General features: G+C 41.5%; 1 protein-coding gene across 1 annotated transcript in view; it reads right to left on the bottom strand.

Moving 5' to 3' along the window:
* Positions 1–1,559: 1,559 nt before the first annotated feature.
* Positions 1,560–21,801, bottom strand: part of GRID2 (glutamate ionotropic receptor delta type subunit 2) — a 743,546-nt gene continuing 723,304 nt past the window's right edge. The window contains exons 15-16 of the mRNA XM_064449954.1: positions 8,297–8,537; positions 1,560–4,196 (exon numbers count right to left, since the gene is read on the bottom strand). Of these exons, the coding sequence (XP_064306024.1) occupies positions 3,774–4,196; positions 8,297–8,537 (664 nt within the window). The 3' untranslated portion in view covers positions 1,560–3,773. The remainder of the gene's footprint in view (positions 4,197–8,296; positions 8,538–21,801) is intronic.

Raw genomic sequence — 21,801 nt, 5'->3', positions numbered from 1 at the left:
AAGTGATTCTGTGAAATTGAATAAATATGTTTTCTTCCACTGCTCACTTTTTGTTTATAGCTGGTATGTCAGATTTATTGTATGACTGAACTCACCATGCATAACAGCTCATCTTTGTATGCAGCTGGCTTGTATTTTCAGTGGAGCTACTGTGGCAGAAGCACTTGGCAGTCTTTAACAATTACGTCACTGGATTTTTTTTTTTTTAAGAAAGGCAGAAGTGTCACATAGGGGGTCTCCTTAATGTAGCCTGTTACAGAGAGTGCATAGGTAGCACCTGAAAAACTAACCAGCTCTAGAGAGGTGTGTCGATGAGCATAAGTGACAGGGACAATGCTGATGTTAAAGATAAAGCTAATGGCTTATGATGCCAGCAGGACAGCACTTTCCAAGAGGCCATGGTTACTTTACAGAGCAGGAATAGCCCAAAGCTAGGACCCTGATCACGCAAGCACCTTTGTGGCTAAGGGAACCCCTACTGGACACACTAAAATGTGCATAAGGGCTTGTAGGGTCAGTGCCTCGGTTTGTCATAGCTCTGCCTCAGAGGAAATAAGTATAGCTTGTCTCTTGGCTGATTTTTATGATATAATAAAAGTAGCCTGATTATAAAAGCTTCTAGCATCCCGGTGCTAGGCATTTAGTGCCCACTGACATATGAGCATTGGTGCGTGAGCATCTTTAAATTTTAACCTCTAGTCACTTTCAATAACCTAACTTCCTTTAGCTATTTATGTTATCTGGATTCAGAGTTTTTTAAAATGTAGCAATGAATTGAGGACTCCTTCCAGTGTATTTTTGAAAGTATAAAATTAAATCCCTTGAATGCCTGCTAAGCTTAACAGAAAATTGTAAGAGGTCCAAAATATTATTCAGGGAACGAAATATGCTGAATGTAAAAAGCCAACAGACAAACTTTGGACGCTGCAAGTTAGATCATCACAACTGACATTACTGAGGTACATCCTGCGTGACTGACTAATGACTAGGCCATTAACTTTAACGTGTTAGTGGAACTTAAGGATTGAGAAGGCCATAATGAGATACGGGCTAAATGCTCTCACACTAAAACTTCCGTCAAATCCAAAGGCTGTGGCTATCCAGTATCACAGCAAACTAACTTCTGTGGAAATAAAGATATCAGAATGTGATTCTATAAGAATAAATACTGTGCTCCGAGAAAATTCCTAGGTTGCACTAAAAAGGATGGAGGCGGGATGCAGTATTTCTACAAATCATGTCTCATGTATGTCACTGCCAATGAACTCTAATAAAATAATTCTCAAAAATGCCATCTGTATATCTTTTCTGAAATCTAAGCCTGACATTGATACACATGATAAATCTCAGTGATTTCCATGGATGCTCTCTGCTGAGCTGACTCATGGCAGCCTGGCGAGCTCATCCCACCTCCACGGTCTAAATCCCCTTCAGTAACAGTGTGGCAAAAACATTCACGAGTGGACTCCTTGCCACAGACCAAAAAATCCCACAGCACTCAGCAATTAAACAGGAGGAAACCAAGTTTAGAAAACAATTTTATTAGACAAATTATTTAGACAAATTATACACAGAAAGCTCTGCCACTTGTAACTGAGGCCTCCAAAAAGTGTTTTGTGTATCTGTAGAATAGGCAACACATCAAAATAGGCCTATTTTAAATATCGCACATGGTTAACAGGTTATTTTAATAGCTAAAATCACTGCAACATCTGGTATGTCCCTACGTAGCTTGTTGGAAAGAAATTTTCTTTTTTTTTTTGTTTTTGATTTTACTCAGAAGTGTGGATGAGTTCATGAATGTTACAAGGGAGAAGCAAGTTGTGCATGCTTTTAGACACTTGCTACCCTGGAAACAAAATGGTCTTTTGCACAATAAGAATTTGTTCTGCCTTACACAGTAGACAATATTTGAAGATTTAGTACAAAAAACAGTGACAGTACAAGATGCTCCCCCAGAACAGAATTAGCATCAAAATAGAATAGATCTGAAGAATATACCTTTTAATTTATCCTAAAGCAAATCACATAGGCTGATTCCTATTAATTCTAGCCAAAGAATGAGTTAGGTTAAAATAAGTGTATGGTTGCATTAAAAAACCAAACCAAACAAAAAAACTCACAGGATAAACTGCTTGCTCTCTACTTAACCACATTTTTAGTTTTAAGGATTACAAATTGAAAGCTCTTCCTACGTTTCTAACAGGTAACAGTGTTACTTTAAAAAGCTGGTGCCAAAGTGGGCACCTGTTTTGCTCTCACTGCTGTTCTTTCTCTTGTTCTATACAGTTGGCACTAACGTAAAAAATACATAGCTCCTCTAAATCTAACTCTTAACATATAAAGGGTTAAAGTGAGCGCTTGTTCATACTTTTTTTTTCCTTAGAACAATACGTGATTATAATTAAGGCCACATCTGTATTTCTCAAGGGCTTTTTTTGTTTCATTTTTTTTTTTCACTAACACCATTATTGTATTGATCAACTGTACTAATTTGGAAAATAGTTTATTAACCTTTGATCTATGTTTAAACTTCTCTAGAGCTATATTAGTTGTTCATGAACATGGTATACCTACGAGAAAGTTCCAGTTGTCTAATTAATTAAAAGTAAAATTATCAAGGTTAGCCTTATAGAATGCTCAATAGCCAATGCAAAACCTAACCAAAGGAATTACATCTAGGTACAAACGTTAAATTGCCCTGGATGTTCTAATAAAAAAGTATAAAATATGCTCTGTTGGCAAACGATGCAAGTCAGAATAACATTAAAGCAACCTGTCTTTTCGAAATGAAAAGACCCCCTGCACTGTACATCTTTCCTGTATACAACACATTTTTACTAAAGCTTTATTAAATGAATTGCAATAGCAACGGCTGCCATTTTATAGCTATATATACATGTATATATATATACATACCTGTGTGTATATATGTATATATATATGTATGAGATACTAATTTATTTAACACAACAGAGGCTTCTGCCATATGATACAGTTTACTGTACATAAGAAAACCTTTTAACACTGTACAATCACATAAAGGTCATATGCACTGTTGCAGTGCAAAAGTAGCTTTAACTGTAGTGTTTACTGGCATAGTGATGGCTTTTTGTAATCCTACAAAATTGCATTCTCGTATTATGGGGCCTGAATGGTCTGCTAACTTATTTGTTTTGCTTTCATTTTTTTCCTTTTTTTCTCTTTTTGCTTTTTTTTAAATTTTTCATTTTTTTAAACTGCAGGGTTTGCCTTTGGTCCACAGTTAAAAGGACACACAGCAGTGGAGCGCTGACTGGATGCAGCAGAATACATGAAAAGGATTTAAGTTATTGCAATTATAGTAAAAAAAGGCGGTGGGGGAGGAGGAGCGAATGCCCTTCTGTAAAGTAATCCTCAGGGTTTTCCTATGCATGAATCGCTGCATTTTTCCTATATTTACGTATATGAAAAGCCTGAAGTAACCAAAACCTAATGTGGTGATAAACCAGAGAATAAGTGATTCAAGTAGTAAAGAGAATAAGGGGAGACAGAGGAGACCAGACCGAGAAAGCAGAGAAGAGGAAGAGTTGTTACTAATAATCCTGTTTCTTAAATAAAATTAAAAAAACCAACCAAACAACGGAACAGAAAATAACCCCCAAATAAAAGAAAAACTAAAAAAAAAAAGGAAAGGGAAAAAAGGTTACATCCATGTTAGTCCCACAATATTACAGCTGCTCCTTGCAAAGGGAGTCCTAAAAAAGAAACAGTGAAGAAACTTGGTCTGATGCTCAGATGGAGGTGCCTCGGTCTGGGTCGCTACCGATATTCAGCCCCAGAGTAGGAGTCGGTTGGTAAGGGATAGATGACATTGTTTTGATGGGGCTTCTGAAAAAGCCACCGTTGGGTGCCCTGTGCCTGAAAGGGCCAGTTCGGTGCTCGGGCACGCTGCCGAAGGAGAAACCTGAAGCGGCTTTAGCGGACAGCGTGCGGCTCAGAGTCTGGATCTGTTCTGGTATGAAGGTGGTTGTGGTGATGTGAGTGTTTCTGAAGTCACTGATTTGCTCCAGTGCCTGACGTGTGGGTAAAGTGTCAATGTCCAGTGGGGTCAAGTCAATCGATGAGGTGGAGAACTGTTTATGGGGACTGTCGTCGTCTGTGCAGAGGCTGTTCACGCGCCTGTGGAGGTGCTCCAAGTCGATCTCCTTGTCGTCCTGGGGAATGAGAAAAACAAGAGGCACTGCTCACCATCACCATTTGTGCTGGGCTGAAGCTTCACAGTACGATCCAAGTTGCTCGGGAAGGCCAAAGCACAATTACCTACAGCTGGCTGTTAGCTGACGGCGTCTCTGAATGTCACCAGCAAACGCCCCCACCGCCTGAAGCCTGGTGGGCTAAGCCAAACTGAGGCAGACCTTTACACCACAGCTCCCTTCAAACCCTGAACCTGAACAACAAACATCCAAGCGCTACCGGTTGGTTTCTGTCAGGAAAAGGCAGGCTCAGAGCTAGGTGGGTTGGACTAGCAACAGCTGAATAACAGTAAACTTTGTGCCATGAAAGCAAAGCATAATCACAAACGCCTGGGATGATGCCAGTTCTTCAACTCCGCAGTGAGGCTTAAGTTTGACAGTCAACACGGGAGGCTCTGAGGGATCAGGTTGCTGTCTTTGTCATCCTTTCAGGGCTTAAGGAAGGGCTAAAAACATCTCAGGTTTCTTTCTGCCTTTATAATATAAATTGTGGCATAGCAAAGCTGAACTTCCAGACAAAATTCCAAGCACTGGTGACTCACTGACGTCACACAGAAAGAAGTACACCAAACAATTTCAAATGACAATGCCAAAAGAGGGATTAATTCTCCCCTTACCTACAAAGAAGCAATTCCATCGATTCTGATGGAATTACACTTTTGCGGACGAGAAGAAGAGAAAGTGGCCTGAGGTATTTATTAAAATATATCATCCCTCCTCTTACCTCTGTCCCTTTTCCTTCTTAAACCTCTGCTCCCAGAGAACTCAGTTAAATAGGTTTGTTTGTTATAATCAAGCATTTAAATGCACGGAAGTTAAAAAAAGAGGAGACACAATAAATCATCTGCACTGTACATAGCTATTTCTACTGAACTGCAAAGCTTAATTCAAAGCAGCATTAAGTTTACATGTACAGGGCTGTTCCCTCAGTCTAAGTAGTGCAGCTCATTCGGAACAAAAATCGATTTCAACTAACCTTAAAATTTACCTTAATCTCTGTGAAATCTACTGGCTCTTCCAGGCCACTAGAAATATCTCACACTCTAGGACCTCACAGAGGATAATTAGGCAGCCGATAGATGCACACTGATGACTTCCAGCCTCGATTACTGCAATTCAATGACTGGCTTGATCCAGAGCTCCCTGAATCAATGGCAAAACTCCTAGTATACCGAATGGGCTTGAGGTCCCTCCTTTGTCTAGGAATGAAGTCAAGCACTCTGAAAAAGTACACACCTAGAACAAACTGCAGGAGTTCATCTACTTAGCAAAGCAGATCACTGAATATTTGCACTGGTACTGTGCCGAACACAGAGCGCGACTGGAAGGAGACTGAGAGGCCAACTCCCCTCTGGGATTTTACCCTTGGAGGGCAGGAACAGGGAGACAAACCAGGGGAAAAGGGGCAGGGAATGGGGCATCAGGGATCTCCCAGGGACGGGACAGTTGCTGACCACAGAGGCTTTGGTTTGAGCTCATCACGGGAGGGAAAAAATGCAGTGCTCGTTTCTCGGACTTAGCTTTCTGTCTATAGTTTATTCACATGTAGACATAGACATGGATGCACATAACAACCACACAGGTGACACCAAAACCAAACGCATTCACCAAACGCTCTCTCCTAAAAACTTTGGAGCTGCATACGGATGCAGGAGAACTGGGGCCACATCAGAAGCTAAAGAAATGTACGGAGGCTCCGTTAGCATGTGCAAGTCATGACTATGTCTCTGAGGGACAGTCCTAATTATTTTTCCTTTTTTGTTTGTTTTGGTTTTTTTTGTGGTTTTGTTTTTGTTTGTTTTTAATTTTGAAAAAACATACAAACACCTTATAATTTAAAATGCCAATTGGGAAAAGATTGGAATTTCATCACTTCTGAGCATCTAAAAGTTACTCAGAATATTCCTCTTTCTTCTTTTACAGAGATGCATTTGGGGCTAGAGTCAGACCAGTGAAAATATATAAGCGGTGATATTCTCCCATGCTTAGCCCACAACCCGATCTCCACCCAATCGATACACCAAAATGAGACCCACTCACAGTGAGATTGTGCATATCTCCATAATATGATCTTTCCTCTTCTCTCTTGTGTGATCAGTAGTGACATATTCAGCAGTTTTCACATTTAAATTATCATCAGGCTTCAGAGTCAACATCCCATTGAGATTACTGGGGCGGTTCACACTTCTCTCAGAGCTACTGTTTAAGGCTGTCTGCAGACTCAGGCAGACATCATTGAATGGATTACTTCTGGTACGCGACCAAAATGTTATCTTCACAACCATAAGACAAATTTTTCAGTATAAATGCTTGCATTCTGGAGCACAAGATGGCAGCCACCAGGAAAAAGGGTTGGCTTGCTGACCACAAACTGGCCCAATCTGACCCCCGACTCTGGACTAGTGGCCTGGAAGAGCCAATGGATTTCATGGAAGCTAAAATGAATTTTAAGAAAGTTAGTTAAGATGTATTTCTTTGCTGAATGACCCCCACATCCAGGAGAGCGGGGACATTCAGCACGTACGTCCATGTTAAACTCAGTTTAGAGCCAAGCTTTTCAATTTAGTGTTGAGATGCAATTTTAAATGCTAAGCTAATGACCACGTAAAAAAGATCAAGGAGGCCAAATTATACCATTTGTGGAGAGTATACACTTGAATTTCTCTGCATTTGAAAAATGAAATAGGAAATTTTATAGTTATATAAAATATCCGTGTTGGTTTTTTCTTTTCCGTTATTGTTTATTTTCATGTTTTGCACCAGATAAATATAAAGCGTGAAGTTCTGAAAGTTTGGGTAAACAACAATCAAGTAAATTTTAGGTTTTTAAAATAATTTACCAGTTGAAACTAAATGGTTTCAGTTCCTGAGAAACCCAATTTAAAGACTAGAGATTCTTTTTTTTTTTTTTTTTCTTTTAATAATGATCCAGTGCAGATCTTGAACAAAAAAAAGCTTGGGAATTAAAACAGGCAAGAAAAGATTAAATGTAGTCTAACATCAGTGTCAATGCTGTCTAATTAGGTAGTGTAATTAATCCTGCCTGATTACACAGCATTAGATTAGCAGGAATAAACACAATGGAGAAACTGCAGGGAAAGTGAGACCACTGCACACAAATTAATAGCAATACCCCACAAGCTACACAGATGTGTCTAAGCTACACAGATAGAAAAACTATAATTGATGGTGCTACATTAAAGCTCATATTTAGGTTCAGCTTTGGGAATCGCTGCCAAGTACATTTTAATAAGTTTTTTATCCTCCCTAACACTTTTCTAGTATTTTGTACAGCTGAATTATGAAGGTAAGAAATTTGTTGTGAGACCACATAGGCTCAGATGGCTGGTAAAGGGACAAGTAGATTGCCACAGGAAGGAAAGCATTACACATGTAGGTGTAGGAGCAAACTCATCTCTGGTGTAAAATAATATATCTCCTTGTGTTCTCCATCCCACATTTTCTGAAACAAACCTGTAGCAGATTTCAGAAATAAGTTGGGCCTGAATCTGAAAAGTGTAATGTACTCTTGCTTCCCTGGACTTCAGCTTAAATAATGAGAACTGAAGTTCATGGAAGTCCCAAGAGGGAAACATTTCTGAAAATGGGGACAAGCTTATTTAAGAAGCTAACTGCTGATTAAAGCGCTAAACTTTGCAAATCTATTTTGGAAGACACAGCCACTGAGTTTAGGGGATATATTTTTCATGAAGAAGCCAAGAAACCTTTGAACTTACTGGTGAGAATTAGCTCTCACCAATGGGGATATTGAACTAAATACCGATGTATTAATAATGTACTATTCTATAAGTAATAGTTGCATTTTACTCAGAATAGTTGCATATTAATACATCATCAGTGTAAAGATTTTTTTTTCATTCAAGCTTTTCTAGAAAGAATAGCTAAGGAGATTTTGAGGAGCAACATTTACCTTAAAAAAAATCAGGAAGCTAAGGAAATGTCTCTGAATTGGATTCCCCACCTTCTCTAAAGCTATAAAGCCAAGGCAGCAATCTTTAGGGTGCATGAAAATTCCCCAGGAGAAATGGAGGGTCTAATACCTCTTTTGATGGAACCCGGGAGCCTTTCCTTTTATTCCACCATGTTTCCAACATTGCAATGAAACAGGATAGGACAATCCCAGCAGCGAGGATGCAGAAAACACCTGCAAAACTTTTTATGTCCAGGGCACCTCCTTTCTGTTTGGTATCCACAGATGAGTAAAGATCACATTGACTGTTCTTTGGCCACCACTTATGCTTCAGTACGTCCATGTCGCCGTTCTGCTGCAGCTCCAAAATCCTTCAGGAGAAAGCACAGAACAAGAGGTTACAGTGAGGCAGTGGAGGTGGCGCCTGAGAACTCGAGGATGTAATCCGACTACTTGCAGCCTTCCCATGTGTCTTGGAAAGCCAAGCAGCTGATGAATCCAGACGGACTGATCAAGCCAGAAAAGAAAGCCAGGATATGGGATTGCCTGTAAGACTGAGCCTATGCATATCTATGCTCCACTCTGGACACACGAAAGCACATACAAGTCTCTCCTTTTAAGACCCTTAATCAAAATGCTTTACTTAATATACTGTATTTTCCTAACCAGCTTTCTCACAGACTACGTCAATCGACTTCTGTAGTGCATTAGGTATTTGACAATATATATTTGGCATTTTAACTGCTGGAGACTTTTCAATAAAAAAAAAAAAAAGGAAGTACAGTTCAGATGTACCACCAGATACATGTCACCTTATTGTAAAATAATCTTTATCGGGTTACCTACTTGCTGCTTGGAGAGAGAGCAGAACTGTACCAGCTGCAGTCAGTAAAAAGACCTAAATTAATCTTGCTCAATGGGAGCGTGCAACTTGCTGGTAAGCTATTTCCATAGGAAGGTTCTTTGCTGTGGAATTCACTCATCCTTGCACTTATGTACCCAGCTCACTGCCACAGATTTACTGGACAGTTTGCAAGGCCTACGTATTTAGCTAGACTTCCTGTGGGATGAATAGTTTGAGGAATGAGAATTGTGTTTGGAAGAAGATTTTCATATTTAGCTCAGTCATTCCTGAGAAGAGTGTTTTTTTAAAAACATCCAGAAGTGACTGGAGTAGCAGCTGGATGCATGTGGTTACCCAAAATAAAAAATTCAACAATTGCATTTAAGAAGAATAAAACGGGGAATGTTTTCCTTCATGTAATATATTTGTTTGTCATTTCAATGTTGGGAGGCAAACAGTGCAATCATTTGACACAGCATGCAAAAAATCCGAGTGCACACAAACCAGCAGAGGTCTGGGATGTTGCTACCAGAGTCTGTACTGCATCAAAGGAGGAAGAAAAGCTGTCCCCCTGGCTCAGGACTACCATCGCAGCTCAATGCAGTGGTCTGCCTCAACCTCAGAAAAATACAGTGTTATGAAAAGGAGTTTGAATGCACCTCGGAAGCACAGGGCTACTGCTCTGTACAGAGATCATTCAATCTCTAATGCTGCTTGAACAGGTAGGCATGTCAAAGAAGCCACTAAATTTTCTACAGCACATCCAAATGAGCACATACTTATGCTGTGGTCCTACCAGGAATGGGAGACTTCACGCAGCCATCAGTGGCTTAAATCCTAGCACAGCACTGCAGCAAGTTTCTGCTTCCTACCTAGGAGTATGTCCCACAGCTGAGATCCCAACCTGTTCAGAGGGGAACAGGTCCACCCCTGCACTGTACCAAAGGGCAGAGCGCCTTTGGGGAACAGACTTCAGGTGACAGGCATGGCTTTGGAGATGCTAGAATTGTCTGGTTCGCATAGCTTTGTGTTTATAAGAAGTGGAATGTCTTCTGTGCAGTGCCTGCTGACAGTACCTAGCTGAATGTCCAGCCCTGGAGAACGGCAAACAATATCAGAGTTGCCTGGGCTATATTTTGAATTGTACCAAACCCAATGCCAGCTTAGGGAAGCCCCATCCCAAAGCTGCCTGAGGAGGCGGGGTAAGTCAAAGACAGGAGGACTCTCCATTCTGTTGCAAGAGACAGAATAGCTGTTGTGAGACATCCATGTTCAGAGGAGTTTTGGAGGTGTGCGGACTGCATACAGGACTGCTGCCATTGCTGCCTACAGCTGCCTGTTGGGAGCGTATAGAGACACTGCAGCCAGACTCAGTGGCAGAAAGAGGTGCAACTGGGACAAACTAGAACATGAGCAATTCTGATTAGATAAAAGGAAAGTGGGAGAGGTCTAAGACTGGAGCAGAGAATTTGCAGCATCTCCATCCTTGGCGATCCTCAAAGGCCCAGAGCAACCTGGACTAACTGGACCTGCTTCGAGCAAAGGGCTGGGCTGGAGCGCTCCGGAGGTCCTTTCCCACCATAATTACTCCTCTATGACTACAAACACAGTCCATGCACTACTCTGTATTATGGCATACAGTGCTTACAGATATAACTCACCCTCATTCTGGTTCTTGCTCCCCTGGCATCCTGCTTTGGACTTAGGTATTTTGGCCCAAATATTCCAGTTTGTCAGGTTAGCAGAAGCAGCAGATAGTCGGCATAAACAGAACCTTGTTGTATAAATTCTTGTGGAGTAATAGAAGATTAATTTTTGATGCCCAGTCCAAACATTTGGCATATGTGTTTTTATATTTAGGAGTTACTGTACTATCTACACAAGGCAGTACCAGAACAACATTGTGGGACTTATTTCTTCTAGCAGCAGCAATAATCCCCGAGCAGGGCTATTTTCTTTCTTTTATTCAGTCAGTAATAGAACGAACCATCCAAATGATTGCTCTATTCTCATTAATTAAATGATTCTTCACTTGTCAGTATAATTCCTGATTACACAAGACATCTTTTCAACAATAGGCATTTGCATAAAGACACTGAACTTTAGCTTGTTCCTTAACAAAGATTTATTCCTAATTGTACTCCTGCTAATTATTGGCAATTTTCTTTATGGATGTAACATAAGTTCAATTATTTACAGGAAAACATAAAAAAAGAAGCAGAAACCAAGGATAGTGATTATATCATTATGTGGAAAAGCTCGAGAAATGGAAAACTGCAGCTGAAAACAGATGTTGAGAGATAAAATACATATAAAGAGAGATAAGAGCATGAATATCTAACTATATTAACTTCATACAGAGAAAGAGGGAGAACCCACTTCTATTAGACTTGTTTCTGAATTCACCCTTTTGTGGAGCCAAAATAATAGTTAACCTGTTAAGAAGATTTACCACTACCAACGTGTCCCCCTGTTTATGAAATTTCCTAGTTTTCTAGCGCATTTTCAGGAACGAAAATCGTGCTTTTGTTGAAATTCCGTGAAAAACAACACGAAGAAGGGAGGTTTCTTGCAGGCGTGCTGTGCCCGCGGGCACCGCTATACTCGCGTGCTGCAGGCGCTCCCCACACGATGGCACTCTTTCCATAAAAATACGTGCTTTTGCTGCAGTTCCTGGTGGGTGCCCTTGTACAAGCTAATCAGATACCTGTTGGGTGGCAGACACTACAATCAGTTTGATATTTGATTTTCAAATTTAATAAATGACTAAAATAATAATGCAGGAACTGAATGCTGTGAATAATAATGATGCACTAAATGCTGTGATTCCAGCAAGTGCCTCTTCTCATGAGTCCCAGATTTTTGCAACTGAAGTTTTCCTCGACAGTCCTGGCTCCTTTGAGCCTGCTGTACTGGCATGGAGTAGTATTGCAACACATAAGCCAGTAGTAAGAGTGGTGGAAAGTAAGTAGGGTGTATGAGTTCCTGCTGTTTTGAAACTCCACAGATTTAAAAAGCTTACAGAAGAACCCTATATATTGAAATAATTTGATTTGTCTGGAAAGCATGACCTTTGAAACTTGCTTAGGGCTGGAGTGGGGGGTCTTAATATATTTTTTTCTACCAGGCAAATTTCAAGGCAATGACATAAAGGTATTAAGCTGCACAAAAGAAAATAGCTGAATGCACTTTAAGTGATTTGGCCTTGAATTCACAGTGCCAAGTGATGTCTAGCAGACATAAGCACAGAAGAGTAAACTTCCTGCGGTTTCCAAATCTGACAGTGATGTGAACAGATCCTACTGAATCAATGGGAATAGGGCTGGATTCATCTCGGTAACTACATACATTGCTGCTGGCAGTGAAATGTAATTGCTCCTGCAGAATACCCACAGATAAAAAAACTTCAACTTATTATGATAGCAAGGTGTCACAAATGCTACAAAATTGAGGCATCTGTGACACAATTGTTTTTTTGATCTTGTTTTATTCTTTCTGAGTTATCAGCAGCAAGCAAGAGATGCGACAGTCTGTTTACAACAAGATCAGAAATACCAATGCGTGGTCTGTGACGTTGAAGGTTACTGAATATCAGCTTCCTGCACCAGAAACATGTTATCCAAGGGGATATAACAAGGAAGAGAAGGTGATGAGGTGCTACTCTGGCTCTAATCTCCAGGATCAGGCTGCTGCAGAGAGGTGTGCAGAGCCATGCGACAAACGCCCACTGTCAAAAAGGGGAGAAAAAAGTAAATTAAAAAAAAGCTTTGTATACCTCAGCAGGCTGTGCCTTGGGGGCCTGAGCCAAGGACCCAGTCCTTGCGCTGGATCCCGGGGTGCTCGCACGGGTCATGTTTGAGAGCACTTGGTGCCTGCAGACAGGGCCAGGTAGTTAAAGGTGCTCAAGTAACTTCTCCAGTGGCTAGCCAAGAGTTGAACTCCTCAGGCAAAAGCTCCACACTGGAGCTTTTCTAACAAAAATCTGGTTCCCCTCTCATAAAACAAGACATAAAACTAAGCTGATTTGTGAGCATCCTTCAGTTATCAAAGTAGACCGATAGGAACACTCGAGGAGGGTTTTTTTTGTTTCAGTGAAGTGACTGCCTAAATCTTTCTTATTCATGGCAGTAACTGACTGGAGCAATGCCAACTCCTACTGCATTTCCCTGAGAGGGCTTTAGGTATTGGCAAAGCAGGCCCCCCTCTCAGCAGCAGAGCAGCTTTTGCAGGTGCCACCTGCAAAGCTGGCTCAGGGCTTTGGTGCCAGAGAGGAAAGGCCACTGCCTGGCCCAGCTTGCAGCACCCTGCCTGGGGAAGAGGCAGTCACAGGCATGGGGAGGGAAACAGGGAATAAGGGTGGAGACAGGCAAGTAGGAGGCTCTTGGGCATTCTTTTCACCCCCTCTCCTACCAGCGGCATCTCATTGTCTCACTGAGACCTAATGAAGTTTCATTATTTTGACCTTATCCTTGGGACCTTGCAGGACATGCACACTGGTGCTCAAAGCCTTGACTCTGATACTATCTCCAGTGCCAACAAATACCATCATTCCCCAGATGCCCAACAAATCACATTTGCATGATATTACAGTCATGGACCGTTATGAAGCTGCTGAGCAGAGTGAAGGATTTATCTATATTCACCTACAGGAGGGGAATATTCCTGAGTGATTTTGTCTCATTCAAGCACACAGAATAGAGAGATAGGGAATGGTCAGAAATAACTCAAGTGTTTAGAGAGCTGGTGGGAAGGCTCCAGAAAGGGCTGCTTACATGGCAGCAGCTGCACCACCCAGTTAGACATCCCTAGACCTAAACCTAGAATTAAAAGGGCCACCAGATCATTGAAGAATACAGCCCAGAGGTGAAGGAGGCATGGGAAGGTGTAGGGCAGAATGAGCTGTCTCACAGTGAAAGAAAGAGGGGAGCAGTGCCTGTGCCTGCTCCTGGGCAGATGGAGGCAATGCTAGGAGAGCTTGCAAGATGACCAAAGCACCTGGAGACAGAGATATCATTGCTATTCCAAGTCCTTCCTTCTACTACAGGTCTTGATAGCTGTTAAAAAATAATGCTGGTTTTGGAGAGCCCGTCTTCTGGTTTTCTGTGCTGTTTTTTTTAAGCCAGCATTTCAATGAGCTGCCAATCATGGGCTCCATGAGAGGAAATTTTTCATGCCAGCCAAACACAGCTTGGGCTGCCAGGTTAGATGAAGCTGCGCTCCCTCTCCACCCGTTCCCACCACTTAACCCAGCAGAAGAGTGCCTTTGGGTCCCTCTGTGAAACCTGTTTTCTGGCAGGGGCTCCAAGCAGATTTAAATGCAACTAACTTGTACCCCAAGCGGGCAGGCAGGTGGTCACCTTCCAATCCGCCCTTTGGCAGTGCTTGTCATCACACCGCTGTCACTAGGAAGTCAGTGCACAGAAACAAGGATAAACATCTTGCATTCTAGATATGATAGAAGAAGCAGTAGTAAACCAGACCTGCTGTTCAGCATTAAGGATTTGCATATCAAACAATATAAAAAGACAGAAAGCAGCTGAGACTCTGTTTTGCTCAGCAATAAACTATTAGCTTCAAAAGATGCAGCACTTGACTTGGATCCCATAAATTAGTATCACTTTGTTCAAATTAGTGAACTTCTTTTTACTTAATTCTGTTAAACTTACGTGGACACTCAAATACAGAAGGCTAAACATAAATGATACGGCATCTGCAGTAATAAGAAATGAGATATTAACTATATTTATTATACAACTGTGGTAGAATTTTATAAGGATAACTCTGTAATAGTTTTATTCAAGCTGCATAGTTTTGCTGAATACTAACAATTAAGAAACCTAGGTAAAGACAAAAATAAAGTTATTCAAAATCTTCTTTCTTTTAATATAGAAAAAGTTGAGGTGAAATTAACCAGCCTTTCACCACACAGATCTTTCCTGCTTAGGAGAAAGCGGCAATAAAAGTATCAGTACCTATTTATAAATCCCAAATGACAAGAGAACATCTACAGACAGTTGCATAAATATCATGGTTTTATTAAGCCCACTGCTGTTATGGTCAACACCAAATTAATTCATTATGGCTAGTCATTGTATGCTGTCAACCTTATTAAAACAAAGAAATGTACTTTCAAGGTATATTGGTTCCTGCGCACTACCTGTATTCCAGTCCTCTTTTAGAAAATTACTTCAAAAATGTCATGTACTAAGCTTTATAAAAAATTCAGTACGTCACGTCCACGTGAATGCCAGGGGCCTAATTCTCCTCTTGCTTTCATTACCATAAACCAACAGCAAGTCAGTGCATGTGAAGGCAGGGACAGCTTGTAGAGTCTGCAGAACAACGAAGCAGACTTTGATGCGCTCCCCGCAAGTGGGACAGCTCTGTACCTCCTCTCCTTGGTTTGCACTGGGAAAGGCTGTCTTGCTAACATGCTTCCAACATCACCTCTGAGATCCAAAGATCAGCTGTGATGCTGCACATGACTGCTGTGGAACGGAGACAGTGCTGCTTCCTAAAATTACACTTTCTTCAAACTGCCCCCTCTAAATAATGCTCGTGCCACACCAGAAACACTCATAAATGGTATTTTGACTCTGCGGGGAGACAGTACGATGACATACATACCACTTGAGGACTTGAATTGCAGGTCCCAAGCTGCATGTAAGCAAATCAGTAGCTTTTTTCAGAACTGAAATGATGATTTCACACAAAACCAGGAAACCTGAACATCCAAAGTTAGCAGGAGTTTCATTAACTTACAGTCAGCAGAGACCAACACAGAGCACACTTGGGAACCCAACCCTTCTGGTTAGGCTGTGACAAAAGTGGCATTTTCTGCATCAGCACAGGATACCTGGATTAGCCAAAAATGGAAAGCGCCCTTTCAGTCACCACATACTTCTTGGACATCATCTCCCCAAAGTCTCACCTGACCAAACATTTCCTCCAGTGTCACTTGTGAACTGCCCCCCTGCCTGAGAAGCCCTACGGTTAAGAAGCCATGTAAAGAATTGCTTTCTTGCTTAGCAGGAGAAAGCAAACAATTGAAAAAAACACTTTAGTTTGACTTTGTTATTGTTTTTTTTCAAGAGTGAGATGCAAACAGACACTTATTTGGGTCAATTACTATCTAACCTAGGTCATTCTCAGATATTTTGAACACAAAGTGATAAATTAAGCACCAAAAGTTTTCATTATCACCAAAATGAAATATCAAAATGTTTGGCTTTTAAGGAAAACAAAATATTTTTTAAAAATTAGATCAAAAGGAATAACTTTAATCCATTTAGACCATCTGCTGGTATCTTATGAGAAGGACAAATATAAGTTCACTGAACCCGACCAGCACTGAATGAATATGCAAGCCTCATCTTCAGCTAAGAAGCTATTACATGAGAAACCACATTACTAACATGATTAATCTTAAGAGTTGAGGTGACTAGTGACCTTTAATTTTTATATATTGTATATGTTTATACTAGCTTTAAAAGTCAAGCACTCATTATGGCTATGACAATCTGGTCTTTGCTAATATCAAAGTTGGGCTCAAATGAATTGATAGCAGGCAGAATGAAAGCAAGCCAAAAAGACGCAAGAGAGATGAAAAGGAAAAGACAATAAGTCTCACAGAGACCCAGAGCATATCTGCAGTAAGAAAGGGAACACCTTGGGTGGTCTTTGAAAATGTCAGCATCATCCTTAAGCACACTGTGATATTTGGGTTATTGGGTACAGGAAAAGATCTTTCATTTTAGTGTAAGAATGTGGAAATGATCGTTTTTGCTTGGAGTCATGCTTCAGGCAGTGCAGAGCCTCTTTCTTATACAAACTACCTACATCCACATTTTGAGAAACAGAAGACATATCAATCTCATTAAGTCCTGTTAACTTGCAGTCTAGAACAGCTCATTTTTAAAGTAAGAGATCTAGGTGGCACTTGCATATTTGACATTTATTTGCTATTTACATAGCAAATCTTTAAATAAGTAAAGATGACAAAATATATAGCTGATGATTCTCTCAGTTTTTTAAACTGTTTGGCCAGTGCTTCTAAGCCCTTAAAAATTAATGCCAAAACCTTCAAAGTTTTCTTTTAGATTGCATTTAAATGAATGATTTGCATAGCGTGATTTAAATATCATCATTTGGAATATAAAGAACCAAAAATCAATAGTTTAAACCTATCTCCAAGGTGAACAGAGCTGGTGATGGAATAGGAGACAGTAGACAGATAAATACAGAGTCTGAAGATCAAATCACAGTAATATGCTTTGTGTCTGAAATTTGACATTTAAAAATATCTCCAAGGCTTTCATCTCCTAGGTACTTGGGCTACAGTAGTGAAAGCTTCCCAGATCCATTCCCATCCAGGGTTTTAAACACATCAGCGTTTGAAATGAGTATTTCTCAACACAAACACTGCATTAACCAACCTTATTTATTAGTGTTATACTGAGGAGAGCCCTTTCCAAACAATCCTTTGGACACTGAAAGCAAAAACGTTCCAGGTATCCCATACGATATATAAGCGCTTCAAAATTTAATCCATTACTTTGATTTGTTCTCCCAAGCAAAAGCATTTCATAGAAGAACCATTTCTAGCGACATCCCCAAAATACATTATTTCTTTAAAGCCTTTCTCAAACCATATTAACGAATGTTCTTCAAATGCACACAGCAGTAGAGCGGCTGTCTGGGGAAGCCTAAGGAATTGCCACAATTCTGCCTAGGAAATTATGAGAGTACCCGTCAAATTTACAGGAGGTACCAAATAGTGATTTTGACCATCCTTAAAAAAATATTAAGATTTCTTATACTAAATCTTGCAGTTTGAGAAATGTGAATCCTACTGCTGAGGATAATGTGTGACAAACCACACTTTTGACACAAGCCTGGCCCAAGTTACAACTAGAGCTGCCTGAGACGGGTGCCCCTGAAAATACTGCCTAGGGCACCTCGGCTGGTCTGGGGCTAGCTCTGCCTACTTTCCCTTCCAAGGTGCATCAGGTAAGCCTTCCTCAAAGATATACGAGATCATAAATTTCTCTACCTTGATGAGCATTCAGATCTTTTAACCTCCCCTGGATGTAGAAGGAAATAATGAAAGATAAAGTAGTATAATTTTTCAAGTAAAGAAGCTGCCTGACTGCTGTGCTACGCTCAATCTGTGCGCAGCCCTAACTGATGTGCTACTGCTGCCTTTCGTAACTGTATTGCTCTTATGTATAGAACCATAGAATTATTAAGGTTGGAAAAGACCTCTAGGATCATCAAGTCCAACTGTGAACCCAGCACCACCATGTCTCCTAAACCATGCCCTCAAGTGCTGCATCTACACATCTTTTAAATACCTCCAGGGGTGGTGACTCCACCACCTCTCTGGGCAGCCTGTTCCAATGCCTGACCACTCTTTCAGTGAAGAAATTTTTCCTAATATCCAATCTAAACGCAGCCTGAAGCCTTTTCCTCTCGTTCTATCACTAGTGACCTGGGAGAAGAGACCAACACCCACCTCACTAAAACCTCCTTTCAGGTAGTTGTAGAGAGCAAGAAGGTCTCCCCTCAGCCTCCTCTTCTCCAGGCTAAACAACCCAGTTTTCTCAGCCTCAGCACTCCTTATAAGATCTGCTCTCCAGACCCTTCACCAGCTTCGTTGCCCTTCTCTGGACACGCTCCAGCACATCAATGTCCTTCCTGTAGTGAGGGACCCAAAACTGAACAGAGCATTCGCAGTGTGGCCTCACCAGTGCCGAGTACAGGGGCTCGATCACTTCTCTACTCCTGCTGGCCACACTCGTTCTGATACAAGCCAGGGCAGTGTTGGCCTTCTTGGCCACCTGGGCACACTGCTGGCTCACGTTCAGCCAGATGTCAACCAGCACCCCCAGGCCCTTCTCCGCCGGGCAGCTCTCCAGCTGCCCTTCCCCAAGCCTGGAGTGTTGCATGGGGTTGTTGTGACCAAAGTGCGGGACCCAGCCCTGAGCCTTGTTGAAACCTAGTTGGCCTCGGCCCATTGATCCAGCCTGTCCAGGTCCCTCTGCAGAGCCTTCCTGCCCTTGAGCATATCAACACTCCTGTCCAACTTGGTGTCACCTGCAAACTTACTGAGGGTGCACTCAATCCCCTCATCTAGATCATTGGTAAAGATATTAAACAAGACTGGCCCCAAAACTGAGCCCCAGGGAACCCTGCTCGTGACCAGCCGCCAACTGGATTTAGCTCCATTCACCACAACTCTCTGAGCTCAGCCATCCAGCCAGATTTTTACCCAGCATTGGGGATAAACTAGGAGTTGGTCTAGTCCCTCTTCTTCACCAGACCTAGTGATTACCTTCAATATCACATCAGTGTGCCGGACTGCTGACCCTGTGTATGTAGGTTCTCTGCCAACAGGAGACAGGACAGTTTACTGACAGATTTTTGAAGACAGAGCATCTTTCAGTGCCCTCACAGGACTACCAGTAATACAGAGAGGTGAAAAAGCCTGGAACAGAAACCCTGCTAGCTACCGGGGGTTACAAAACTTAGTAATTGATGGTTTACTGCCCACCTTCCACTGCAGTGTGCCTCCTGAGGGACTGCAGTCTACTTTCCATGATAGGAATCAGGGCATAAGCAGCACAGTGTTTGCTGGCAGATCACCTACTGGGGATTTCCATATTAAAGAGAAGTGCCTTGATAAGAATTGAGCACCATTCAATCCGGATAACAATCTGCAGGAGGACCAAGTGTTTATTCTGTTAATAAAGGCATCTCCCTGGTAATGCTGTAGTTTTTCAAGAGCTGCAGACAGCTAGGTTAGCAGTATTCTTGTCTCCCAAACTTTGCCTAATCAGGTCCTCTGGTCCCTTCTGCACTGCAGTAAACAAGGGCTAACCTTGTTCACGTGTGTAATAGTATTTTTTTCAGCCTCTGAGTTTTTGTGCTTTGGAACAAGGCAGCGCAATCCAGCCCTATCATTACTGTTGCTGCTGGAGGAAGCAGAGCAGAAAGAATTAGCAGCAGGATCTGAAGCTTTGCATTTCACCATGCACCTTTCCCCCCTCAAATCTAGGCCCATATTACTCACACAAACTTGAGGGATGTCTGTTCTGTGAAAAATGCATTTGTTAAACAAAATACAAACACAAAGCTACTAGCATACCTAAGTTTTCTGTCAGAAATTTCAGCACAGGCAGAAGCAGGAGGAAATAACTATTTTTCTTTGCAACTCATCCATCCAGGTCAGAACTGAGACTTTTCCATAGAGTAAGAAGAGTAAATAAGAGAGTAAGTAGAGTAAGTTGTTGCCACCCTCAAGAACGTTCCCTTCTTACACCCTGTATTTCTAATATTTCATACTGGAGTGTCCGATGATTACATTCAACAGCAAATGCACATAAGCATAAGTTAGAAATAACATAAACAGAAAAAGTTTTGAGGAGTAACCTCAATCTCAATTTTTAAATTGAATACTTAAAGAATAAAAATAAAAATCAACTTCCTGACATAGCAATAGTACAGGCTGATTTTTTTTTAAACTCCTGAATGATTTTGAAGGATTTGACATTTTGTAACAAAACTTAGTGATTTTCATGAAGAGTTCTGCCTTCTTTCACCGTGTATCTTAGTTACCAAAGTCCACATGGTTAAACTAAGCAATTTTCTTACATTCTGTTCTTAAAACTAAGCAACACAATTCAGTATTTAGTTCTTCAGTCTTAGAGCCCCTATTTTTTTACTCAGTGTTTGGGAAGTTTCCATGGTTTTAGAGAGGTGGGTTTTTTTTTTTCCCCCCTCTCCCCAGTCTATTAACTGACCTGAAGATTATATTCCATTCAGCTCAGGGGAATAGGAGGCATACAAAACATAAGCTTGCATAGCAATGACAGCACACCTCATTTGTGCCCTGAGGTGTGTTACAGCTTGACCAACCAAATCTGCAATTACGGAGATGCCTTGAAGGAAAAACCTTTTGTAGGCAGACAGACCAGACAATGGGCACACTTAACTTCTGTTATTGTACCTACTGTCACATCTTTTACAAAATTATTAATCCTACTTGCAGTTATGCAATTCCTACCATCCAAGTCTCAGAGGAGGAACCTTGGGAGCACTAAGTAAACCTTTCCTTCCTTCTCCCTTTCCCTCCTTCTCCAGTAGGCACAGGCCACAGAGCAGCTTCAAGCAGAGGCCACTGGGCTGGGCTTGCTCACACTCTCATGACACTGTGCAGCAGCAGAGTGGTGTGGTTCACTACTACTGACAGAAAGTAATGCTGCCATTTGCCATGAAACATTACAAAACATAGCTCTAATTTTCCTGTGCTTTGTGCCAGACAAACTGTGGCTGAAAGAAATAGCCCCAGAAATAAAACACAAGGTGCTTTCAGGTGCTATTCTATCAACTCCCCTCTACAGAATGCTAATGGCTTTGTAAGGAATTTAACAATTTTATAGTGTAGGTCAAAATCAAGTGACTTGGCACTGAGATTCAATTTGGATAAACCAGTGAGCCTGCTCAGACGATCTGTGCATATCTTTTTCAAGATCAAGGGCATGAGGTCAAAATCTGCAGCTTCTTTTTGATAGCACAGGGAAGTGAGCTCCTTCCTCTGCTTGCAGAGGCAGATCTGAGAGCTGGACAAGGGCTCCTGTTGCTGCCCCGCTGCATGTTGCTCCGCTCAGAGCATGGGGCAGGTTTGATGACAACCAGGTCCCATCAGAGAGTCTCCCCAGCAAGACCTGCTGCGGTCAGAAGTAGAGTTTGGAGGGGAGACATTAAAAAAAAACAGTCTCCCAAGTTTAGAG

Source organism: Phalacrocorax carbo, chromosome 4 (assembly GCF_963921805.1).
Source record: "Phalacrocorax carbo chromosome 4, bPhaCar2.1, whole genome shotgun sequence".
In the NCBI taxonomy this organism is placed as follows: Eukaryota; Metazoa; Chordata; class Aves; order Suliformes; family Phalacrocoracidae; genus Phalacrocorax; species Phalacrocorax carbo.
This window is presented reverse-complemented; position numbering and strand designations above follow the sequence as displayed.